The 25,034-nt window shown below is 36.3% G+C and overlaps 1 protein-coding gene across 3 annotated transcripts in view; it reads right to left on the reverse strand.

The window, feature by feature from the left end:
- The window catches only part of LOC122799227 (myosin heavy chain, skeletal muscle, adult-like), a 446,467-nt gene that overhangs the window by 41,972 nt on the left and 379,461 nt on the right, over positions 1-25,034 (reverse strand). For all 3 annotated transcript variants that reach the window (XM_044068147.1, XM_044068148.1, XM_044068149.1), the window contains 11 exons: positions 16,342-16,409; positions 9,570-9,657; positions 9,361-9,478; positions 9,117-9,240; positions 8,882-9,018; positions 8,538-8,793; positions 5,363-5,605; positions 5,099-5,275; positions 4,870-5,015; positions 4,679-4,769; positions 4,200-4,589 (listed from right to left, as the gene is read on the reverse strand). In XM_044068147.1, the coding sequence (XP_043924082.1) occupies positions 4,200-4,589; positions 4,679-4,769; positions 4,870-5,015; positions 5,099-5,275; positions 5,363-5,605; positions 8,538-8,793; positions 8,882-9,018; positions 9,117-9,240; positions 9,361-9,478; positions 9,570-9,657; positions 16,342-16,409 (1,838 nt within the window). The remainder of the gene's footprint in view (positions 1-4,199; positions 4,590-4,678; positions 4,770-4,869; positions 5,016-5,098; positions 5,276-5,362; positions 5,606-8,537; positions 8,794-8,881; positions 9,019-9,116; positions 9,241-9,360; positions 9,479-9,569; positions 9,658-16,341; positions 16,410-25,034) is intronic.

Here is a 25,034-nt window from a genome sequence, read left to right on the forward strand (position 1 = left end):
TAAGCTGGTGAAAGCAACATAAATGCAAATACAATTTTGAAGCTCACATGTAAACATACAAATGCTTTGACACTTTCCATTTCAGCAGTACAGCTGCAATATCTGTTAAATCAGCATCAATTCCCTTTTCACATTTGTACATGGGGTTGGGGTGTTGCATCAATGGTGACAAAATCACTTGAAATCCATGTTCACACCACAGAGAACTGCAGCATCTGTTATATTTAGATTTTTAAATATGTAAATCAAAGTCTCAAATCTCTTTGTTTTTCTATTAAGTACATTTGTGCTTTTCTGGAAGTAAAATATTTATGGTAAAATTAGTGACTGGCTGGTACAGGTCTATTTCTGTAAAGTTAATTAGAAAATTCAGTGCCCTCCTTGTTTACCCTTAACAATTGTTACATATATTAACATCCTCAGTTACTTATAGTGCAGCTCTCATCCAGATGTCTATAGTTTTATTTTGAATTAAATAATAGAACTGATATTTACAAAAGTATGTCATTTAAATTCCCATCTATAAACTCTTTAATGTAATATATGAATAAATATTGACCTTCAGGCATCCTCCTGTGGCCACCCTATTGTCCCATTTGTTTCCACTAGGGGAGAGAGACAACTAGTCCATTTTTACCCCTAGGATGGGAGAATCAGGCACCTGGGTAGTGCTATTATCTTCTTTAGGAGGTAAGGCTGTTCTCATTATGCTTCTACAGGCAGTGCATCAGACGTCTACAGTAATTGCCATGTAGCGGCAACTGTGTGATTTCAAACATACTTCAGGTATACTGCAGAGTGCTACTATAGCCACAGTCATCACCAGTGGAGCAACCGTGGCCCCAGCACCTCAGGTTTTCACTTAATACTCCTCTCCCATCAAATCTTTGACAACTCTTCCAGTGCCCAGGCCACTAGCTGCTATGTTAACAACAGTCAACTGGTGCAAACCTCATGGCACTAATCCTTTTTGACAATGGAGAGGGACATAAAGCTTATGGCAATTATCACATTTAGTGCTTTTCAGGGATGTATAGAAAAGCATTAACAAATGTTCAACTGTATTAGGTTAAATTTCCTCTCTGTCTATTTATATATGAACTACTTTGCATTTATCAACCCAACACTTTCAAGAGAACTCTAAAAAGATATACATCAGTATACCTAAAGATGCATAGTATGTCCTGCAAGCATTTTTCAAATACCTGGAGCTTTGCTTTTCTCCAGAAATTCCTGAATCCACAGTTCCACATAAACCATGGTATCAATGGGAACAAGTCAACTGACCAAAGAGTTATGGATTCTAGTCCTATGATTGGGCAGATACAATGTCTGGAACACTGCTGACATCTCAGTACAGTATGTGGTAGAAAGGGGTTAATGTGCCTGATGATTTGGCCTGGTCTACAGGTAAAATATTAACCTGACATCCCTACTTCTTCTTCTTCACATCCATTGCTGTACTATGGATGTGTGCATGCATGTAAGGGAATCCAAGACACTATTTAGAATGAGGTGTGATATCTTTCTATTAATGTGGCCAAACTTCTCTTTACTATAAAATCAATATCTGCAACTTTAGTTGCTTCTCTAGAAGCATAGGCAGTGTGTGTGTGTGTGTGTGTGTGTGTGTGTGTGTGTGTGTGTGTGTGTGTGTGTGTGTGTGTGTGTGTGTGTGAGTATGCAAATGTGCATGTTACACGCATGTATATATTTGTAACTCTGTTTGTGCATACACAGATGTCTGCATAGATTGTGTGTGTGTGTGTGTGTGTGTGTGTGTGTGTGTGTGTGTGTGTGTGTGTGTGTGTGTGTGTGTGCGTCTGTGTGTGGTGTTTTAGGGTGTTGCTCACTTCACCAAAGCATAACTGATCAGTTGTCACTTTGACAAGACTCAATTTTTTTTGGAATAAAAAAGATGACACTATTCTCTGTGGCATATTTCTCCCTACAGGATTCCTCCATTCAGAAGTCTATGCTCACTGAACTGTCCAAATCTATATAACCAAATCTTTGACAAAATCACTGCATTTCAGGCAAAGGACAATTTTTCCCACTACAATAGTTTCAACTTACTGCATCACACTCCAGAATACATGAACATGTACTATGTACACATCACACACACACACACACACACACACACACACACACACACACACACACACACACACACACACACACACACACATACATGCATACACACACAGTCCTTTATGTAGAGTGCAACAGAGCAATCTGATGTATTTTATAACTGTACACAAAGGAAAACTTTGAGAAGTAATACTTTTTCTTTGAGAAGTAAATAATTATGATGACATAAAATGATGCTAAAAACTGATATATGTGTAGACTATGACATACTGCATCTGTGTGCTTGAAGATTGACAGAGCAGATCCATAGATCTAAACATTAATGCTGAATTGAAAAAAATATATTGATAGTGCAGTGTTACCATTAGTCCATTCACCTGCACTTATCCCAGGTAATGGAATCAAATAACATTGACAGATACAGGAACACCAGAATGCATTTTCTGTGGCTCCACTCCCACTAGAAATGTATTGTATTTGACATTTACTGGGAATCAAAGAGTGGGGTGTGAAAAAGGCTAAAAAAATCCACTAATTTCACTAGTTAGGGTGCGTTATGAAGGATAGGATCACTTGGGGTGCTTTAGGAATGACAGGGGCACTTGGGGTGCTTTAGGAATGATAGGAGCACTTGGAGTGCTTTAGGAAGGATAGGGACACTTGACTTTCAGGAATATTATTTTGTCTCATCAGTCAGGAGTTCAGATAGTTCAACAAATTGCATGTATTTAAAGCATAGTTATTCAAACACACATTTAAACCTAGGAAACATTCAGTTTCTGTAAAAACAGCCCATCAACACAAAAGTAAGCAAGAAACTAAATAATATTTCAAATTTTCTCTGGAGCAGCCATCTTGGAGCTGATTATGTAAAGTGTCAGGGATGCGGGGCTATATCCTTATAGATGTGTAACTCGGAGAGGGGAATCTGTCCCCAACAAAAATATGTGTTTTATGTATTTACTGTGTGCTTTTAAAAACTTTTTGGTCATTTGCTTAACAAATGTTTGTATTTTACAGTGCCATTCAGTGAACTCTACTAACATCACCAGTGTTTATCTCCAGAAAAGCTAAACATTATAAATCCTTACGGGTCTACTTGACATGATCAAAATGTCAGTAGACCGACATTCATAACACTGAGGCCAAAAAAGTGAAGTTTCATTTAAGTGAAACTTCACTATACCAACATTCAAAAGACTGAATCTTTCAAATGCCAACTCTCCAAGCTGAGCAAAAAAGGAAATCCACTCATTTTTGCACTGTAGTGAGATCTCGAACTTGGTATATTTAATTTGCAAGGAGGCTGGGAGGTGCAGCCCCTCATAGGAGGGGGCCCCTGCAAAAACATAAAAGTAGAAAATAATTATTTTTGTTGAATGTAAGTGCCTATGATGAATATTCATGTTGGTGCTATAGCTACCATCCTGAATATTCAGTGGAATTTTGTTTGCCTATGCAGGTATTGGTTGGTGTGCGGGATATAGGTAAGGCTAGGTATGTAGTTTGGGTTTTTAAAAGGGTAGTGTACTGTTGCTATGGTGTTACTTGTTAGTTTCATAATTGTGTTTCTGGGAGATATGTCAGTACATTATTGTTTCAGTTTTGTGTACATCAGGCATTTAAGGTGTCAGGTTTGTGGGATTTCACTTGTTTTGGTCTTGTTGTTGTAAAAGTTGGTCTACTGGCATTTCAATCATGTCAAGTAGACCCATCCTTAAACATCTCGTGTGCTTCTGTGCCTATGATCTTCACTTCACAATATGAAAATAAAACCTAATGATATGCTAGGCTCAGTCTATCACCACAACTACCCCAGCCCAAGCTCATAAAGTATAATATGTCAGTAGCTAGGACAACCCTTGGCATATTGCTTACTACATCAATTCTGGATGAAAATGTGAGCATTTTTGTCTGAAAAATTCTTTACTGCCAGCCAGATCACCAATTTTATCACATGCCTCTACTTCTGATTCTTACCTGACCTCCTCTTAGGAGAGGATATTTAAAGTCTCAATAAGAAATAAATGAACTGCAACATATCATAGATGATAGTAAAGAAATGCAATTATAAGTTGATAATGTTATTACATTGTGCAACAAACCTTTTTCTTACTAACAGACTCCAAACTGGTTGATAACTCATCAAGCCTCATTCTTAGTTCACTCTTCTCTTTCTCCAACTTTAGTTTAACAAATTGTAAACTTTCGATCTGCTCTCCAAACTGAACAACAGTTTCAGCATGCTTCTTACGATAAGAAGCAGACATTGCTTCAAAATGAAGGGTTGACTCTTCCAAATCATGGTGCAGTTTTTGGAACTCTGCCTCCCGTTTTCTGCTTAGTTCAATTTGAAATGCTGTTGATCCTCCTGCTTCTTCATATCTTGTACTGATTTCTTCAACAAGGTTTGCAAGTTCTATTTTCTGCTTTTCTAATTTAGATCGAGCCACACGTTCTGCTTCAATTTCTTCTTCCAGTTCTTCAATGCGAATCTAGATGAAAAATGAAACTATTTAGGTACTAAGCAAAATGATTATGGATCTCCATAGATAACGTTAATTATCTAAAAATGTGTGCATACCTGGAAATCTTTATTTTTTTTCTGCAACTGAGTTTTAAGAGTTTGTTCACTTTCCATTGCACTATGCAACTGTTTGATTTCAAATTCTTTTCTAGAACCAGAATAAAAAAAGGTCATCAGAACTGTGAATTAAGAAGAAAACTACCATATATCACAAATGATGAAAAGATCAAATGATAGTATATGAATACTTTCTAAACTTTTCTTCTACTATGAATCTGTCATTTTCCAGTGCTACATAGGATTCATGGGCTGTCTTCAATTCACTTTCAAATTTAGTTCTAACTTTTTCAAGCTCCAGTCTTAAATTCTTCTCTTGTTTCAAAGAAAATTCAATCTAGGTATAAAATGTATCTTATTAGTTTTTGTATATTGCTGCTAATGCAAGAGACTATTACATGCCATTGTAAATATTTTTACCTCCTCCACATGCACTTCCAGTTTGGATTTCGTCTCAGTTAGAGTAGTAACTCTGAGCTCTTCAGACCTCAGATCTTCCAAGATCTGCAGATGAGCATTATGAAAAGCCTTCTTTTCTCTATCCAGTTTTGAAAATTCGTCATCCTTAGCTGACATTTCCTCTGTGAAGTTTTTAAGCTTTTGCAGAAGTAATTAAAAGTGAATACACACAGAAAAGAAAAACTATAAAAATTAATAAAATGACATAATTTGTAAATAAGTCACCTTGTTTTCTAAAGCCTGCCTTGCCATTTCAACTTTGGCGAGTGTTCTCTCAAGCTCTTCGATATCTTTCCTTAAATCTGTACATTCACCTTGAAGTTTTCTCTTTTGTGCCGCGAGTTCTGCACTCATTTCTTCCTCATCTTCTATTCTTTCAAGTGCATCTTTAAGCTGGGCTTCAAGGTCAAACTTGGCTTTGATAAGCTGGTCACATCGTTCTTCAGCTGTGCTTAAATTGTCCTTTTCCTGAAAGTATATTCAAGGCATTCAGTATATCACTTCTGTGCATAGCTCATTAGGCAAAACAATTTAAAAGCATGAAAGGAACTGCATTTGGTCCAAATATAAAAAATAATTGTAAACAAATGTAATTTTGGAAAACATTTTAATGTATACCGCATCCTGATGCATGTTACAATGCCAACAAAGTAGCAGTAGCAGTTCGTAGGTAAATATTGTTGTGCACCATGTGTACGCAAATATGTCATATTACATGAGATCAGCATAGAATTAAATACATTTAAGTATGGGAAAGAACAAAAGAGAAAGAATAAAAAGGGAGAGAAAGAAGGAATGACTGCAAAAGTAATACAATGAGTAATTAAAACTAGGTGGTGATCAATTATTTGAGTCTTCTGAGCTGTTTATATTAAGGAGCAGTCAATATTTTTCTTTAAATAAAGAACCTTCATATTTGCCATATATGTTTATAAAGCTAATTTCCTAGAAATTTTTAAACTTAGTAAAATAGATTTGTCAGAACAAGAAACAGATCAGAATTACTTCCAGTCCAGTCCATCCATTTTGTCCCTGCACATACATTAGCTTGCATCCATTTTTCTCTCTGACTAATTGTCTGTCCATCTTCCCACCCAAATTTCTTTGTGCTTTACATATGCACACTTGAGATATACTATTGTGTTGTTTCTGTTAATGTCCTTGAAACAAAGTTCCAAGAGACTAAGTTCTTAAACACCTTGTCAGATAATCGGCTAGATTGATCTTAGAAGGTCTTCCACAGTAAAGAAGGGGTATTGTACTCCAACAGCCTCTCGTCTAATAGTATAGTGGGTAAATTCTATACTACTGCTGTTTGAGTGATTGAAATATGTCTGCCCACAGCCCACATTGCCACTTTTATGGAAGGGGAGCACATTTGCTCCCATCATGTCCCATTTATTCTCGGAAAGTGTGTGAATAGGCCTCAAAGGTCCAGACGTTGTCCACAGAGTTACTACAGAACCATCAGGCACATTCTTTTACTCTCCATGGTCATAACCTTTTTCAGATGTGCAACTTTTTAAGATTCTTCTTTTTTTTCTTCTTATTGCCTTTCGATACATCATTCTTTTATGTTTGTTTGTGTCTTTCGGCTAGGTTAGGGGTCGCCACAGCGGAACTCCGGTCTGCTAATGATTGGTAGTTGATTTTTACGTGACGAGTTACGAGCCCTGACGCACAACCTTCAACGAAGGTATGCCCATTCACGCATGTCTCCATGCAGAAGACGCTCTAGCTGAGAATCGAACCGGACAGCGTCTTACTGTGAGGTGACAATGCTACCTTTTATGTACTGATGTTTATAGAGCTAGTATCTTTCCTTATGGCTTGAAACCTATGCTCTTCATCTGGAGATCATATGTATTCTTAAGCATTATCTTTGACTCACTCAGTATTCAACTGTTTTATTTATTTTTATTTATTTAACATTTGTTTACCAGGAAAGTCCAAATGGGACAGAGCCCATTTTCAGAGGAGGCCCAGGGGGAAACATTCCAGACGCCTGTCTTTGGAATGTTTGTGGCTCATTTGCCAGCAGCTGAATGCTTGTTTTTGTATTCCAATGCAAGACACTCAAACATACAAACTGCAAATATGGTTTCTCCGTATTTTTCCAACCTCAGAAGTGTATTTATAGTCCAGATAAGTTGGGTAGGGCCCCCAGTTTTGGGATACAGGGGGTCTGCCCACTTGCAAGAAAACACTTTTTTTAAACTTGTTGCTGGTCTCAGTTATGCCCAGGGTCAAGAGATCAGCAGTGGGTTGGTAAAACTCAAGCAGTAATAAAGTGGATCCATTTCTAAGAGACAGCTATTTTCACATCCCCTTTTACCCTACATTTTATATATTATGATCTGTTTCTTGCCATCACATGCCTAAACTAATTCTTTGTTTTCTTCTGCTACACACATCACTCGTATAGCCTTTTTATGTTTCACTCTGCATATTCTGATTTCTCACTAGCCTCTGCTATCATATTCTTTAACATAAGAAAGATTTTTGCCTCCTCAAGCAGCTTACACTTTTCAATCAGATTATTTACTCTGTCTTTCCATCACTTAATATATTTCAATGGCCCTCATCCCAAGCAGCCAAACATTTGAAATCTTAATTCATAGTACAGTATTCAACCCAAAACTGATACCAGCCAGACGCACAGAGCAATTTTCTTTCTGCTTCTGCAGTTATTTCCATCTATCCAACATTTGTCACTGGGTGGCTTTCTTCATTTTTAATCTGTTCTGTTTTATTCTAATAATCTAACAATACTTTGATGCAGTTACATTTTAAATGTCATATTAGACTATATATCATTCTGTTCCTTCTGGATCTTTCACTAGTTCTCAAAGGTATTAAACTCATAGCTGCTCAGACTATATCATGTAATATATAACACAGTAATTTAATGCTGTTCTTCACAAATAAAAAATCAAATGAAGACAATTTTAATCTATATGTTCCATAATATTTTACTAAGGTATTATAATGACATGCTAAATATTTTAATATCTAAACTTATATCCTATTTATATACATACTTATGTTATGAGTACATACTAAATTAGCTTTGTTAACTAGCACATAGCACCTATGATTACATGTTATGAGTACATACTAAATTAGCTTTGTTAACTAGCACATAGCACCTATGATTAAATGTCCGTATTTGTTACTCTTGCAATCCTATATAGTACTGTAAGTGTTCTGTTGTATCTAAATGCTACAAAGAATTGTGTCTTTCTGCTGCTGCTGTACTACTGTATTGTAAATTTGTGTTATTGTGGAGAATTTCTCCCCGGGCCTCCACTGAAAACGGGCTCATTTTGGCCCAGTGGATCTTCCCAATAAAGAAATGCAAATAAATAATAAATAAATAATAAGACAGTAATAAACTTACCCCTTGAATCTGACGTTTCAGATCATTCTTCTCCAGTAAAAGTGCGGCTATCATCGCCTCCATTTGTTTCCTTTTGTTTTCTGACATAGCAAGTTCCTCATTACGTCTTGCTAACTCCTCCTTCATATTTGCCATTTCTTTTTCTATTTGTGCACTCTTTAATAAGGGCTTTATCATAAAGTACAGCTTCATCCAGGGCCAGTGCTTGACATTCATGAATGAACGGAAGTTATACTGTATCGTGTAAATGGCTTCCCTGTTAAAAAAAAAACATAACTGTATATATTGTCCTAATGAACAGACAAAAGTGTGATATTATGACATTAAATCTGTTATACTATTACCTTCTTTCCATCATTTTGTTAAATTCCTGCCTCATTAAATAGCCACGACTAATAGCTTGAAGCCCTGTGAGCAGATGAGATAGTTTCTCATCCCGCATCTGTTCAAGTATGCCTAAAAGACCAGCCTTAAAAAATACCTTAATAAATAAAAATAATATGTTAATAACGTATGCAGATACTGAAATATTTAGTAATTATTTAATAATATCTCAGAATGATGAGGCATAACTATTACCTTGGTTTGCCCAAATTTATATTGAGTATGATCAATTGCAATGGATGCCAAAATTTTTTCAGTAGCCTTCCTGTTATCAATGAATTTTCCTTGTGGAATAATACTTGCATTCAAAACTTTGTATCTATTTAATAGAAATGTGATTTTGTTAATATGATCATTAAAAAAACTAGGCCAAATATTAATATTGTTTAATGGTATGACAGCATTACCTTAACATGTTATAAAAAAGAAGTGAGCTAACCTTTGTGTGAAATCTCCGTACAGAATCCGATTAGGATATCCTTTTCTGCAAATCCTGATACCTTCAAGCACACCGTTGCACTTCAGCTGGTGCAGGACAAGACCGTGATCCATGAGACCTTAAAAGTAGTGCAGAAATAACAATTAATTTCGGTTGTATTTTACGATTAGACACACAAGCTTTGGTTTTACTTAATTTAGAATGCTTACCAGGCGTTTTTGATTCATTGGGAATTAAGCAACGTACAAAATGTGGGTGTGTCGTTTTAAGGTTGGCCATCAGCTTGTTTAAGTTTTCCTGTAATTGAATTAATAACATGCTATGAGGAAAAATTCCAATAACAAATTTTATGTGTGTATATATATATATATATATATATATATATATTGTGTTTAAAATATATATATATATATATATATATATATATATATATATATATATATATAAAACATGAAAGAAGCAAGTAATAGGCAGAACCTTACTCCAAAGTGCCCCCATCTAAATACTCTTGTCTCACACAAGTAACAAATTCCATAGACAACAGAGATTACAGATCTTTTAATTTATTATTTGTTTGTTTATTTATTGCTTTTGTAAGTGAGAAAGCCAACTGGGCAAAATATCCCTTTTCAGTAGAGTCAAGGAGAGCAAAGCTTGTAATAATAATAATGTGTAACTCTCTCTCTCTATAGCTCACCTAAACATCCGCAGCATTAATAATAAAATTGCCCACTTCCATGCAATGCTAAACATACACTCTTTCGACATCCTTTGCCTGTCGGAAACCTGGCTCAAACCAGCAACCCTAGACAGTGAGATCACTCCCCCTGGCTACAACATCGACAGACTAGACCACAAAGCCAAAAAGGGTGGAGGGATAGCAATTCTTTACAAAACAGGTATGCAAATTACTGTCATACATGAAAAACCTCCCTCAATAAGTAATGCTGAAAACCTTATCACCAAACTTCAGTTTAACGCACACAAATCCATCTATTTAATCTGCACCTATCTTCCCCCTGGAATTAATATCAGTTCCCTAGAAGAGATCCTTATATGGCTTTCTATTCAGCTCCCACAAGAAACCATAGTACTGGGCGATGTCAATGTTGTTGTTGTTGTGTCTTTCGGCTTTTCACTGTTAGGGGTCACCACAGTGGAGCTCCAGTCCACTAATGATTGGCAGTAGATTTTAACATGCCAAGTTGCTAGCTGTGAACACAACCTTTAACGAACGTACGCCCATTCACGTATGTCTCCAGTACTGGGCGATGTCAATATAGTCTGGAAAACCTGTACCTCAGTAGACCCTCCCACCCTCTTAAATCTTCACGGTTTTTCACAAACCATTCAAGCCCCAACCAGAACTGGACTGTATTCTGATAAATAGTCACCACCATACTTCTACAGTAGGGACACTACCTGATGACTTAAGTGACCATGCACTTACTTAATCAGACATAAAAATGCAACCCCCAACCTAACTAAATACAAAATGGTCAGAACAAATAAAAGCTTTAACCCTGAAAAGCTTCCTAACAGAACTCAAAGCTTGCAATTGGTCTCCTCTCAAACAACCACCACCTATTGATGCTGTGGCATACTTCAACTCAAAGTTTCTTTCTATTCTAGACTCTCATGCTCCCTTAAGATCTATCAGAATTAGCTCTAAACCTGCCCCCAGGCTATCAAAATATACAAGGCATAAAATTATTCTGAAAAATAAACTCTGGAGCAAATTTCATAGCAATAAAGATCCTTCCGACCAACTTAACTTTTGTCAAATGAGAAACTCCACTAAAAAAGCTGTACTTCTAGATAAAAGAAAATACTTCTACCATTTACAACAAGCTAACCAACAAAATCCTCAAAAGTTCTGGGCAGGTATAAATACTCTCTTAAAGCCTGGCCACTCTGACACCCCGTGCCCCTCAAACACTTCCAAAAACAACCCAAAACAAACTGCTGATGCCTTCAATACCTTCTTTTCTGAAACTGTCCAGTCTCTAGCAGATCAACTAGCCTCCAATATCTCCTCTCAGTCCTCCTCCTCTTACACTTCTATTCCCACTTTTCAACTTCAACTAGTACCCACATCACTTATCTGTTCTCTTCTCCACAAGCTTAAAACCTCCTCTCCTTCTGCTGACCTTCCTGCTCAGTATCTAAAAATTGCAGCCAGACCATTAGCCTGTCCCATTTCCATTCTGATTAACAGAACCTTTGTTGAAAGCTACATTCCGTCAGTCTGGAAAATCTCACATATCATTCCCCTGCATAAGGTGGGATCTCAACAGAAATCTCTAACTACCGTCCTATAGCCTTACTCTCCCCGCTAGCTAAAATCATGGAAAAATGCATCCAAAAACAACTTCTTAAACACCTGTTAAATTACAACTTACTAGCCAACTGTCAACATGGCTTCAGGCCTTTCCATAGCACCACTTCAGCCCTCCTTTCCTTTACTGACTGCATCAACAAAAACCGGAACAATAACATACTCACCTCTGCTCTCTTTATTGACCAATCCAAAGCCTTCGATATGGTCAATCACCACATACTGATAAACTTACTTAAAACTTTCGCACTCGACCCTAGTGCTATAAAGTGGTTCGAGTCATATCTTCATAATGGACAACTGGCAGTGTGCTGGCAAAACAGCTTATCCAACCTCCCTTGGAGTCCCTCAAGGCTCAATACTTGGCCCCCTTCTGTTTTCTATTTTTATTAATGATCTTCATAGCAGCATTCCCTCTGCAACCTCCATACAATATGCAAAGGGTAAAAAACTTTCTTACACTGTGAAGGACAACAACGAGGAAGAGAAAAGGCAAACACTACTAAAAACTCCTGTTGTCCACCACGGCAGTAAAACTTGATAATAAAATCAAAACTTTAATAAAAAAGAATATAACATAAAACAAGCAGTCCTCAGTCTTCCGATAAGCGCTTTTGGCAAATATGCCTTCTTCAGATCGTAAAAAAGGACTGTTCAGCTTTTGTATTTATAAGGCATCACAGCCATTCATCTGTGACACGCCCTTGTTGCAAACCAAAAGGAGGCCAGCTAGCAAAGAGGTATAATTTCCTTCATTATAATTAAAGGCGCAGTACTTCTTTTTACTATGAGATTGTATATGAAAAAACTAGTAGCTATGGATGTGAATACAGTATATGAATGAAGCAACATTCAAGTAAGCCTGCTGATCGTATTCCTTCTATTCCTAAGTGCAGGTTTTAATGGCACAATGGTATTCAAGCTTTGATTTTATTATTAAGTTTTGCTGCCGTGGTGGACAACAGGAGTTTTTTAGTAGTGTATACAATATGCGGATGATTCTACTTTGATTTGTTCTGCCTCATCCCCCTCCAAACTGCACTATATCACCCAACAGACTTTCCAAAATGTTGAAACATGGTTCCTAAAATGATGCTTAATCTTAAACGCAAAGAAAACCAAACTGTTACTTTTCTCCCCCACCCGTAAATCCCCACCACTCTACATCTCTGTCTTTTCTAGTAATGGCACCAGCATATCACCTGACCCTTCCACCAGTCTTCTCGGAGTAGAGATAGACAGCAACCTATGCTTTGATTCTCACATTAACAACACTATAAAATTAGTTAACAGAAAACTAGGCTCCCTGTTTAGAATTAAACCATTTCTTACACCTCTTGCCAGAACTACCATTGCCCATTCCCATCTGATTTCTACCCTCCTTTAAGCCTCTGCTATTTACACATATTTGTCCAAAACTAACCTCACCAAACTGGCTGTTGCCTACAACAGTATTGCCAGATTTGCCTCTGACTCTATCTTTAGAACTCACCACTGCTTAAACTTAAAACAATTGGGATGGCTTGAGCTGCAAAATCTGATCTTATTTCACCAGCTCTCCTTAGCCCATAAAATCCTCTACAAACCTACCAACACTCCTATACTTATTACCCTTATTACTCCTTATTGCAACCTCAAAAGCCTACGTTCTTCTAACAAACTTCTTATATCTACATGTAAATCCAACAACTTGGCAGGCGATTCCTTGTTCACTAACACAATAGGAAAAGCCTGGAACTCCCTTCCTGCCAACCTCACTGCTATCTCCTCTTTTCCCTGTTTCAAATCCCACCTCAAAACTCACCTCATAACTCACTGGCTCTGCCCCTGTACTAACCCTGACTAGCTGCTACTTGCTCCTAGTACTTTCATTTATTCTGTATAAAATCTTCGTAAACTTACTTTTCTGCATTCATCCCCAATTTGAACACCCTCTATTTGTAATTAATTGCTTATTGTTGTTACTGTAAAAATATGCTAATGATATTATTATTTTTCTCTGAGCTAAATCTGTATCCATAGCCGGCCTTAGGCATAGGCCAACTAGGCGGCCGCCTAGGGCGCCGCTCCAGCAGGGGCACTTTTCCAGTATTTATTTGGTGTAGGTAGACCAGAATGGGGGCACCAGGTAGTGTGGTGGGGGGCGCCATGGAGCCCTTTTGCCTAGGGCACCAGTTGATCTAAGGCCACTCCTGTCTGTATCTCTGTTTTTTAATGTTTATTAATGTTTTGACTTGGAACTTTTCTCCCCGGGCCTCTGCTGAAAATGGACATATATCCATTTGGACCAACCCGGTCAACAAATGTAAAATAAAAATAAAATAAAATAAATAATAATAATATAATCATAACAGATAGGAATTAGAAGCATAAAATGCAATAATACTTAGAATACAGTACAGCACAGACCAGTAATAATTGCATAATACATCAAAATTTGGGAGACAATATATAGCAGTGACTAACATTATAATATAACATAACTATAGATAATAATAACTGTTTCCAATATGTATTTATGTTTCCTCTATTGCAAATATTCACGTAGAAATGAGGAACTTTGGCAAAACAAATATAGACTGGAGTCCTGCGAAGCACAAGTCATCCAGGTGATCAAGAACATTTGCATAACCATGAACTGCTTGGATGTGATTTTAATTTAGCAGTAAAGCTGTGGTATGTTGTAGCTTGTTTTATTGTGGTTGAGATATTATTTCAGCATTTGGCTATGTTTACTAAAAAGAGAGCTTTGATATGGCTGCTATGGGCTTTATGTATTTCTGCAGCTACTGGATCTGGCAGCCCTGGTCCCCCCTTCAGCTTCCCCCTCTTCTACAATATTCATTCTAACAACAGGTCAGGTAGAGAGTAAGTCCCCCTATGTGACTGAAGTACACTGAGGTGTGCTGCTACATAACTTTTCCCTCTAAATAGACCTCATTATCCCAGCTTTATCTGCTGCTTCATGCCCTCTGTGTCAATATCCTTCTTGTCCCAGAGGATTTTTCTGAACATCCTAGGGAATCTCGTTAAGCCTGTACAGCCCACTTTGCTCATCTGTAACCCTTTTATTTCTGACAAGGCTGATGTCATCCAGATGTATTAGGCTGTGAGGCCTTATGTTTACACTGTGGTAGTAGAATTTTTGACATTAATTCCTTACAGTTGTAGTTTCTTCTCTGTAGGCTTTGAAGAAAATGTTTGGAAGTTCTTATATTTAATTATAGATATAAAACAGTCTGTAGCATCGACAGGACAACCACGGCAGTGAATGTAATGTCAAACAGCAGTAGAAAACGTGACTCTTGTCAATAAAGTCATACATTATGCCAGTTTGACGTTTTAAGTTTCTTATATGCATTTTAGTAATTTATACGGACATTTATATACGTTTTCTACTGCTGTTTGACATTACATTCACTGCCGTGGTTGTCCTGTCGATGCTACAGACTGTTTTGTATTTTATTCCTCTGTTATTTACAACAGCTTCCATGGGACGTTCATTTCTTTGGAGTTACCTGCGCTTATATATCTGTTTGACGATTAATTATAGATATATTATGATTCCATCCATCTATAACACAGTTTATAAATAAATGCTTTTAAGATATGGGTTGGATAAAAAAATCTACATGGTTTCTTTCGATGACCTTTTATTCTGCATGTTTTGAATTGTGTGTATTATTGAATTAAACCACTTGATGGTGCTATTGCCCGCATGTTATGTATTTTTATGCCTTTTAGAAGTCATAGTAGTGAGGGCTGACAATAGTTTTAATTCTAATGACATATTTAAAAAATATATTTTATGTTGGATTTTAAGGAAACTGTAGAGACAAGATGCAATTTGTTTATATATTATACAAGATATTTTATGGTATACATTATGTTTTTTAGCTATGAGAACCTTGAAAGGGTTATTAGAATTGTTTTTAATTAAAGAATTAAAATGTTAAGTGAACAATTGTTCTCACTGGACAGGAAGTTTAGGATTATGTATATAAAAGTGTAATGAGGTTGATTATATGTATCTGATGAAGTCTAGTAATGAGAGACAAAAATGCAGAGTGTAGAGGAGCATTAATATGAATAAAGACTTGTTTTTATCATTTTATTGGTTTTTGTCATTGGTTGCACTTCTTGTGGTGCAGGTGTTTGACTTTTTATTGGTTTTTGGTTGGCACCCTTGTCTCCTGGATTTAATTTATTTTCAACTAATATAATCCTGAAAGACCTGTAACCTTTGTTGCCTAAAAATTGCGTTACTTGTGTCAAAAAATGTCCTATGCATTAAACAAAAGAATTTACACCTAGATCAGTTTGGAAAGTTGTTAAGTTTACACCATCTTTATTTTTTTTCAGTTTTTTTTTTTTTTTTTTTTTTTTTTTTTACTATTTTTGGATGGTTACTACACAATTTGAGGAATTAAAAACATCTCTGGAAGCAGATAAATATATCCCCCACATCACACACACATGCACATATATACACATACTCATTTCTTAGTTCTAAAAAAAGTATATAAATTAAGTTCAAAAACACCAGAAAAATTTTGTACATAGCCTGAACAAGGCAGGTATTGTCTGGAATGTAAATTTGTTCTTCAGAATAAATTCAAAAATACCAGAAAATGTATACATACCCTGAACAGTGCAGACACTGTCTGGAATGAAGATCCCTTCTTGTGTTTTCCCCTTAATTCTGGTCCTTCTGTAAAAACAATAATTATAGAATATTTTGTATAACAGAAAAAGCAGAAAACCAGAAAGCAAAATAACAGAAAATAGAAACCAAAAAGACACAAAAATACAGCAAAATTAAATAAAATTGAAGCAGTTAGTATGCTTATTAAATTTCCCTATTTTACAGACCTTTTCCAGCTTTGCAAGCACTTTTATACAAAGTGCTTACTAAAATGGAAGATACATGTGCAATAAAGCACAATAACTTAGTTATTGCAAAGAAGCACAATGATCTCTCCCTGCAAGGATATTCATAGCTATGGGTTTCAGTTGAATTATGGAATCAGTGGCAGACATAGCTGGCATCAGAGAATTTGGATGTAATGCATTAAAGGATGACTTTAAGGAAACAGCTTGTGCTAATGGAGAAAGGAAAGTGAGGTGGAGCAAAAGACTGGGTTATTCATTTAAATGTTGGCAATTAAACTGTTAAAGAAATCTTTGGCTAGGAAAATATTGGCATACTGGGAGAGGAACTGAAAAGCTGAACAGGAAGTTCTCTCTGCTCCTTAGTCCCAGTATGTTATGGGACTTATCCCCAGGAAAACTGAGTTCTGAGGCAATGCATTCACCTGCCCCACCTTGTAAATATGTTTTTTTTTTTTTTTTTTTTTTTTTTTTAAGAATCCTTTTAGCTCCTCTAAAAGTGACCACATAGATCACAGGTAGTGCTTAATTTCACATTTTCTTCAAGAGTCCCCTTTCCAAACAGTCTTCACAAGCAATCAGTTGTTTACAATGAAAGCAAAACATTTATAAATTCTTTGCACTTAAAATATAGCTTTGGCTGACCCATATATCAAAAATGATATTTGCCTTCCTTCCAGCTTGCTTAGGTAAGTACTGCAGTTTACCATCGGACAACTGTAACATAACAATACACTATCTACCCCGAAAGCACAGCTCAATTGTGTGCATGGTCTTAAGCATCCCAGAAAAGTACCCAACATGTTCTTGTAAATAGTCCAGACTAAGATTACTAATCATAAATATATTCCAGTGCATAACATAAACCAATACCTGTTAGTGCATGACAGTTGAATTTAAAAATAGTGCCAAGCAGCATTTATTTGTTTATTTCTTATTTAGTGGCATTTGTTTTGAAACCATAGCTGGTTCAACCAGCTCCCTAGGACGGTATTGTGAACCGGCATCCACTCAACTCTTCAAGTGAAAAGCAAAAAAAAACATACTACATTGTAAGTGATTGGCTTATTGCAGTTGATCTATGCCCCCATCTCTTCCACTAAAAAGCAATATATATATATATATATATATATATATATATATATATATATATATATATATATATCAGATGTGCCTTCTACTGGCACATCAATCAGGTGGCCAGAAGGATGACATGCACTCCCCCGCCCTTCTGCCCCAACCATTCAGGCCCTGTTTCTGCACCCTGCCCCAATCCATCCTTCAACATTTCAAGCAGTACAGTTTTTACAGTTTATACTCTGCCTGTATGGAACACTACACCGTTTATGTTTGAGTTTTAAAAAATGTCTTCCTTTTAAACTGTAGCAAACTGCTTGCTACAAATGCATCAAACAGTTGCTACAGTTTATACCCTGCCTGCATGGAGTGCTACAGAGCTTTGGTTGTATTTAAATTTTTTTTTTTTTTTACTTTTAAACTGTAGCAAAATGCTTGCAGCAATACAGCAAGCAGTTTCTATAGCTTAGACCACACAGGGAGAGCTACAATGCTCAGGTTTGACCACAAATGTAAAACCAGCGTTTAAAAGTCAGTATTGCATTAAAGAGAAATCAGGATCAGCTGATCGCACCCCCACAACACTCTGCATCTGGGGCAGTTGCCCCTCGCACCCCACCCAAGCTACACTATTGATTTGTTTACTGGGAAAGTCTGACTGAGCAGCGCCCTTTTTCAGCAGAGACCCAGAGAGAAAAGTTCCATTATACAGATGTCATTTGCATTGTTTCATCATTTATGGACAGTTTCATTTATGAGTATCAGTTCTATTATTCAGGCATCCTTGGCATCATTTATATAATTTACAAACAATTTAAATTAAAAATAACAGTTACAGGAGTTGTATATGAATAATTAAAAAAATGTAGATATATCCAGTGCAATATCATCAGTATGCATAGATTTTTAGGTTTTTACGTAAGAATATTTATTATGAAGATTTGTTCAAAATCTAGGACATATGAAGATAAGTAAAGAGTTAGAGCAGCCCAAAGAAAGGAAGGAGGTGAGGAGGTGCAAGGAAGATAAAGGAGATGAAATGATGGAGGAGGGTATAGTTGTGATAATAGTACATTACGTTTTGTGCAGCAGTGAATTATGGCACAAGATCATATAGCTATATTAGTATATAGCTACATTAGTGTATAGGGGTTGAATTCAAAAATAGTGCCAAGCAGCATTTATTTATTTATTTATTATTTACTATCATTTGTTTCAGAAGCATAGCAGTGTTAATACAGATCATGAAGAGAAAGTACTATGTACATCTTTAAGGGCCCTTCTTATCTTATGGCCAAAGTCTAGCAAAAAATTTCAGTTACCTTATGGGTGGGGTGGCTGTAAAGACACAGTCAGGATAGTTCAGCCCTTTAAAGAATCGGACCAAAACAATAAATCCTGGCTAGCTTCGGTTAACCAAGGCCCAAGAACCCTTCAATGATCAAGTTAATACCATCAGTTGGTTGCAGTGTTAATACAGGGAATATCGCAAACTGACCAAAATAAAGTAAAAAAGTAACACAACAGCTGCAGCACTTGTAACAAAAAGAAAAAATAAATCCATGAACTTGAAGCTGTCATGGACACCAGTTTATTAGACACTGACACTCAAACTAAGTGCTTTCGCCCTTACCATACATAGGGCTTCATCAGAGTGATGCAAAACTAAAACATTTTACTTAAATAGTACTTGCTAATTAAAATATTTTGCTACCTAAATCAATGACAATTCTACTAATCGGTCCTCCAGACATTTTTAACTCTTAAAGAGACAATAACAACATTCCTACATCAAAAATAATGCACATGAAACCAGTTTTTAACACTTCCCATAAAAACAACAATAAACAATGATTTTTAAAAAATACATGTGTACATATATGTGATATAAAATCAAATTAAATTGGCCCTAAATTTTAAAATACTTGCAATAGAAGAACACTCATTAATACCAGGAAATTTTGTAGTGTTGAGTCTAAGTTGCCAAATGGTCTCCCTTACTTCCAATAATGTTTTAACATCACCCCCTTTCTCATTATCAGATACTTTATCTATAACAAAAAATATAACCTTTTTAAAATTATCACATTTCACACTGTGTGTACAACGCATTAGTGGTCCTTTTGTTTTTAATGTCCCTAATGTGTTCCAAAATTCTCTCCTTCAGTTTACGTGTGGTTTTACCCACATAAAATGCCGGGCACCCCAAACAAGTTGCTACATACACCACCATTCTGGTGTTGCAGTTACAACAGACCAGACAACAAATGGACCTTTTGTAGTGTTGAATAGCTACATAAGAGCCATCGCTGATAAACTTACAACTGGTACACATACCACATTTAGACATTTTAGACCCATGGTTCAACCCTACGCTGTGATTGTTCTCAAATAATCCTTTTAAATTGTTACCCCTACTAAAGGTGACCTGAAGCTTAGTCCCTGTGATTATGGTGAGGTTGATGGATTTGAAGCAGTTCTGTTCTCTAAGAGAGAAGTTACTTTGTTTATAAAATGTTAGTTAAACTATGAAGCAAAGCTTCAGGAGTTATTGGTTGGGGATGGGCTGGGTTGGGTTGATTTTCCAGGACTGAGCAAAATATTTATGAATTTCCAAAATGTTTTGGATTGTCTGATTCTGAATTTTTGGTGTTCATATTATAAGCTTTTTGCCGTTTTATGCATTGTTTGCTATAGTTCCTTAACTGCCTGTATTGTTGCAGGGATATTTGGAGACAAGTTTGAGTACAGTACTGGTTTTTCAAAGACAGAGTCAGCAAAGCCTCTCAATTTCCAAGAATAGCACAGAAATGCCCTGAGAAGAAATAAACTGATCCATTAATAACACACAGATTTTTCTGTAATGGGTGTGGTATGCCCTTCCAAAAACTGGACCTGGCCTCTTCACCAACAACTGATAAAGTATGGTCTTGCACTGGTGACATAGATGGATAAATCCATGACTATGGCCCAAGAGAACCAAGTTCAATTAGCAGCTCAGGTGTTTGATTGCGCAAGATGACGTGGATAGGAGTGCTCACCCTGAGGGGAAGCGAGGGAGGCATGCACTCTTGGAGCACACTCTTGTGACCTACTTTTTCTGGTGAAGATGAGGGGAGAAATTTTGCACACTTGCCTGAGGATGCACAGGGCATCATGCTGGCATCAGCTACTTGAAGAAGTGAGGAGTGGTTCAGCACTGACCCTCAATGTGCAGTCCACCCTTAGGGTACTACTGGGTGGTGCAGGTTGGAAGGAAAAGAGAGAACCACTCCATCTGCAGCAGTATGATGCTACCCCAGAATACCTTGATCTCCTCAATGGCCCTGGACATGGTTGGAGTAAGTCTAGAGGAGGTCATGTGGGTACAGTAAACAGTGTAACTGAGGAAAGGCACTTGGAGCAGCTGATGGCCAGCTGTGTAACAGCCAAAAAAACTATAACTAAAACTGCTTGAGTATCCTGTTCATTTACATGGATCTCTTAAAGAAATGGTTTTAAACAACAACAACCCCATGTGCTGAAATACTTCTAAACAAGGTATTATATTGTAACAGGGAAAAAGTATCAGTTTGTCTGACCCTGTTTATTTACATGGATCTCTTAAAGAAATGTTTTTTTTAAACAACAATCCCACATGCTGAAGTGCTTCTAAATGAGGTATTATATTGTAACAGGGAAAAAGTATCAGCTTGTCTGACCCTGTTCATTTACATGGATCTCTTAAAGAAATGGTTTTAAACAACAATCCCATGTGCTGAATTGCTTCTAATATCTAATATGACTGAGACTTTCTCCAAAAGTAAACTTACCTGAATCAAAATCCACAGAGTTCTCTCACCTTTACCTACTCTAGTGTGGGATTATATAATTTTATTTCCAGGGCATAGTTAAAGTTATTCATAGAGAGGACATTTTTGAATACTGAGAGTAAGTCCATTATTTCTTATCCATATATGAATATAATCTAAATAGATGTTTATTCTGGACAATGTCTGCTGCAGAAACTGTTAAACAGAATCAGGCCCTCATTTCTGCCAGTTTGATGTACAACTCGACAGGATAGTTCTATGATGGCAATTTCTAAGACATTTGTATTCATGCATCAATGAATGGTTTAATAGATGAGATATTAAACTATTGATGATATATCATCAATGGGCATGTCATCAAAAACCTTAGAACAATTTAAATAAATTGCTATTACGGAATGTCCTGAATATATGGCTGTGGACAGAGGTTCATAAAATTCAGCTAAGGCTAGTTATAGTTGATTTCCCTTGAAGAAATCTATAGAGGGTCCTTTTGTAGAGTGAATTCATGAGTACATTTCAAGACATTTATTAAATATTTCTCAAAATGTTTTAGCATGAACTAATGTTCAGTTCACTGGATGGTAGCTGTTTATTTTGTCTGAACTCCCCCTTATGTGGATTGGGACTATAATGGATTTCCAATCCCTAAACAGAAAGCACAAAAGAGCATTAGAGAAGGCTGTCAGTGGTTCAGTCAGAACATTCTTTTTTAAATGTATGAACTACCCAGATAAATTTCAAGGGTTTTTATTAGCATTTTCCTTATCTTTGATAAACATAAGTGTACAGCTTCTCTGTCATATATTAGAACTCATCTGGCAGATACAACTTGAAGCAAGGCACCCTCCAGGTCTCAACTACATGGAGACCATCACCCCAGTCCTGAACCTCAGGGCACTTAACCATGCTAACTACAACTAATCGGCTCCTAGTAAGGTATGCTATCTATTTCGCTCATCTTTTTCTCACAGGCATAAGGCATAATGTATTCATGTTTTGAACAATGGGTGTTTAAAAGTAGAACTAAAATTGAAAATCAACAAGGAGATGAAAAGCGAACAAGAATGAAACTAAAACCAAAACAAATGTTCACCGGAGAACCAAATAAGAGCGTCGAGACCGCAGTTTAAAATCCAATAGTTTATTTCAAAGGCAGCAAAATGTTAAAATTTAACGCTGACCACTGCAAATACGTTTTTGAAATTCTTCATCAGAATAACAAACAGGAATGATGGTTCACAAACTCATTATATAGTCATCATTCAATTGAAATTAAGACAGTTATCCAATAAGAATAAACAATCAATTAACCTACTTTAATGACCTAATATGAGTTACAAATACCCATGTCCAAACAACCCTATTTGAATTTGATGTCATAAACATTAAAATATTTAAAAATTCAAAGATATTATATACATGAATATAAATAACTTTTAAAAAAAAATACTGAATATATAAATAAATATGTGTAAATGTTTACATTCATAGTAGAGCAATTTTATAACCAAGGAAAATGCATTAATGATGCCATCTGCTGGAATTTTGTGGTAATTAAAGTTTAGCTGCTCTTAACTTGAGCACTGGAATGATTGATATCACATCATTTAAACCAGGATGTTTAGTGGCATCCAAAATAATCTGCCAAAACAAGTTCCCTGTGTTCTAACTTGGCCTCCTACATACCATCTCTAACTTCTTTGGGAACTATTTCCAAAACAAAGATAAAGGAAGCCTGTTGGCATGTTAAAGTGTGACAAAATAGTGCATTGTTTACATTCTCTTTTCTAATTTCATAATGATGTTCGTAAATTCTCAACTTTAACTTCCTCTGGGTCTTCCCTACATAAAATGAGTTACAGAAGTTACAAATAGCCAGATAAACAACACCATTGGTATTGCAGTTGGAAAAATTAGTACTCATAATCTGCCTATTTCTACTGGGTATATATATATATACTAGAATTGTTGGCTATGTGTGGGCATTGAGAACAGAACCCACATTTGAAAGTTCCAACCCTTCCTGTTCTACTTCCAGTTTTTGGACCACCAACAAACTCAAATAGTTGCTTAAAGTTCAAGTCTTTTCTGTAAATACATTTTAGGGGTTGACTGTGTGTTAAATCCAAGTCAGAAATCTGTCTAAATCTGTCCCATTCTCTGATGACAGTTTGTTTAATAACACTTGAGTCCCCAGTGTAGTCCATAATATATGCCTGTTCCCAATTATTGAAAGTGTTTGGCAGGTCCTGGTTAGGCAATGTGTCAGATGTAACAGAATCATCCTGACCCAGGATAGGGGCAAATCTCCCCTTCCTTCCTTCCACCACTTCTTGAACAACGTCTTGAATCAAATTTTCTGGATATCCTCTCTCCCTAAACATATCTATAACAAAATCACATTCTTTGTTGAAATCTTTATCATGGGAAATCATGCAGTTGATCCTAACTAATTGTCCCTTAAGTAAATTTTTGAGAAAATGTGCCCCCACATACGCCAACATAGTTTTATCATGGTGGGAGAGACAATTTGTCACCAACAGCCAATTTGCCAGCTGTTGATGTTTGTACAAACGTTTTCTTGATGATATTTGCATCTTTTGGATTGATTCTCAGGACAGATTTTTTGAATTTCTTTCTTATATTAAAGGAACAACCAATTTTTTGGATTTTATGTTTAATTTTAACTACCAAGAATTGATATATTTGGACATTTCCCTGATTAAGGCCAATAATGCCCTTTCTTCAAAAATACATCAGAAAAAGACCTTTTCCAATTCCTACCTTCACTTTAATAGTGGCCATCCTTTCTTCCAGAAGAAAAATTTACTCAAGGGACAATTAGTTAGGATCAGCCGCATGACTTCCTATGACAAAGATTTCAACAAAGAATGTGATTTTGTTATGGATATGTTTAGGGAGAGAGGATATCCAGAAAATTTGATTCAAGAGGTTGTTCAAGAAGTGGTGGAAGGAAGGAAGGGGAGATTTGCCGCTATCCTGGGTCAGGACGATTCTGTTACATCTGACACATTGCCTAACCATGACCTCTCAAACACCTTCAATAATTGGGAACAGGCATATATTATGGACTATACTAGGGACTCAGGTGTTATTAAACAAACTGTCATCAGAGAATGGGACAGATTTAGACAGATTTCTGACTTGGATTTAACACACAGTCAACCCCTAAAATGTATTTACAAAAAAGACTTGAACTTTAAGCAACTATTTGAGTTTGTTGGTGGTCCAAAAACTGGAAGTAGAACAGGAAGGGTTGGAACTTTCAAATGTGGGTTCTGTTCTCAATGCCCACACATAGCCAACAATTCTAGTATATACATACCCAGTAGAAATAGGCAGATTACGAGTACTAATTTTTCCAACTGCAATACCAATGGTGTTGTTTATCTGGCTATTTGTAACTCCTGTAACTCATTTTATGTAGGGAAGACCCAGAGGAAGTTAAAGTTGAGAATTTACGAACATCATTATGAAATTAGAAAACAGAATGTAAACAATGCACTATTTCGTCACACTTTAACATGCCAACA

Source organism: Protopterus annectens, chromosome 4.part0, assembly GCF_019279795.1.
Source record: "Protopterus annectens isolate FY-2018-M chromosome 4.part0, PAN1.0, whole genome shotgun sequence".
Lineage (NCBI taxonomy): Eukaryota > Metazoa > Chordata > Ceratodontiformes > Protopteridae > Protopterus > Protopterus annectens.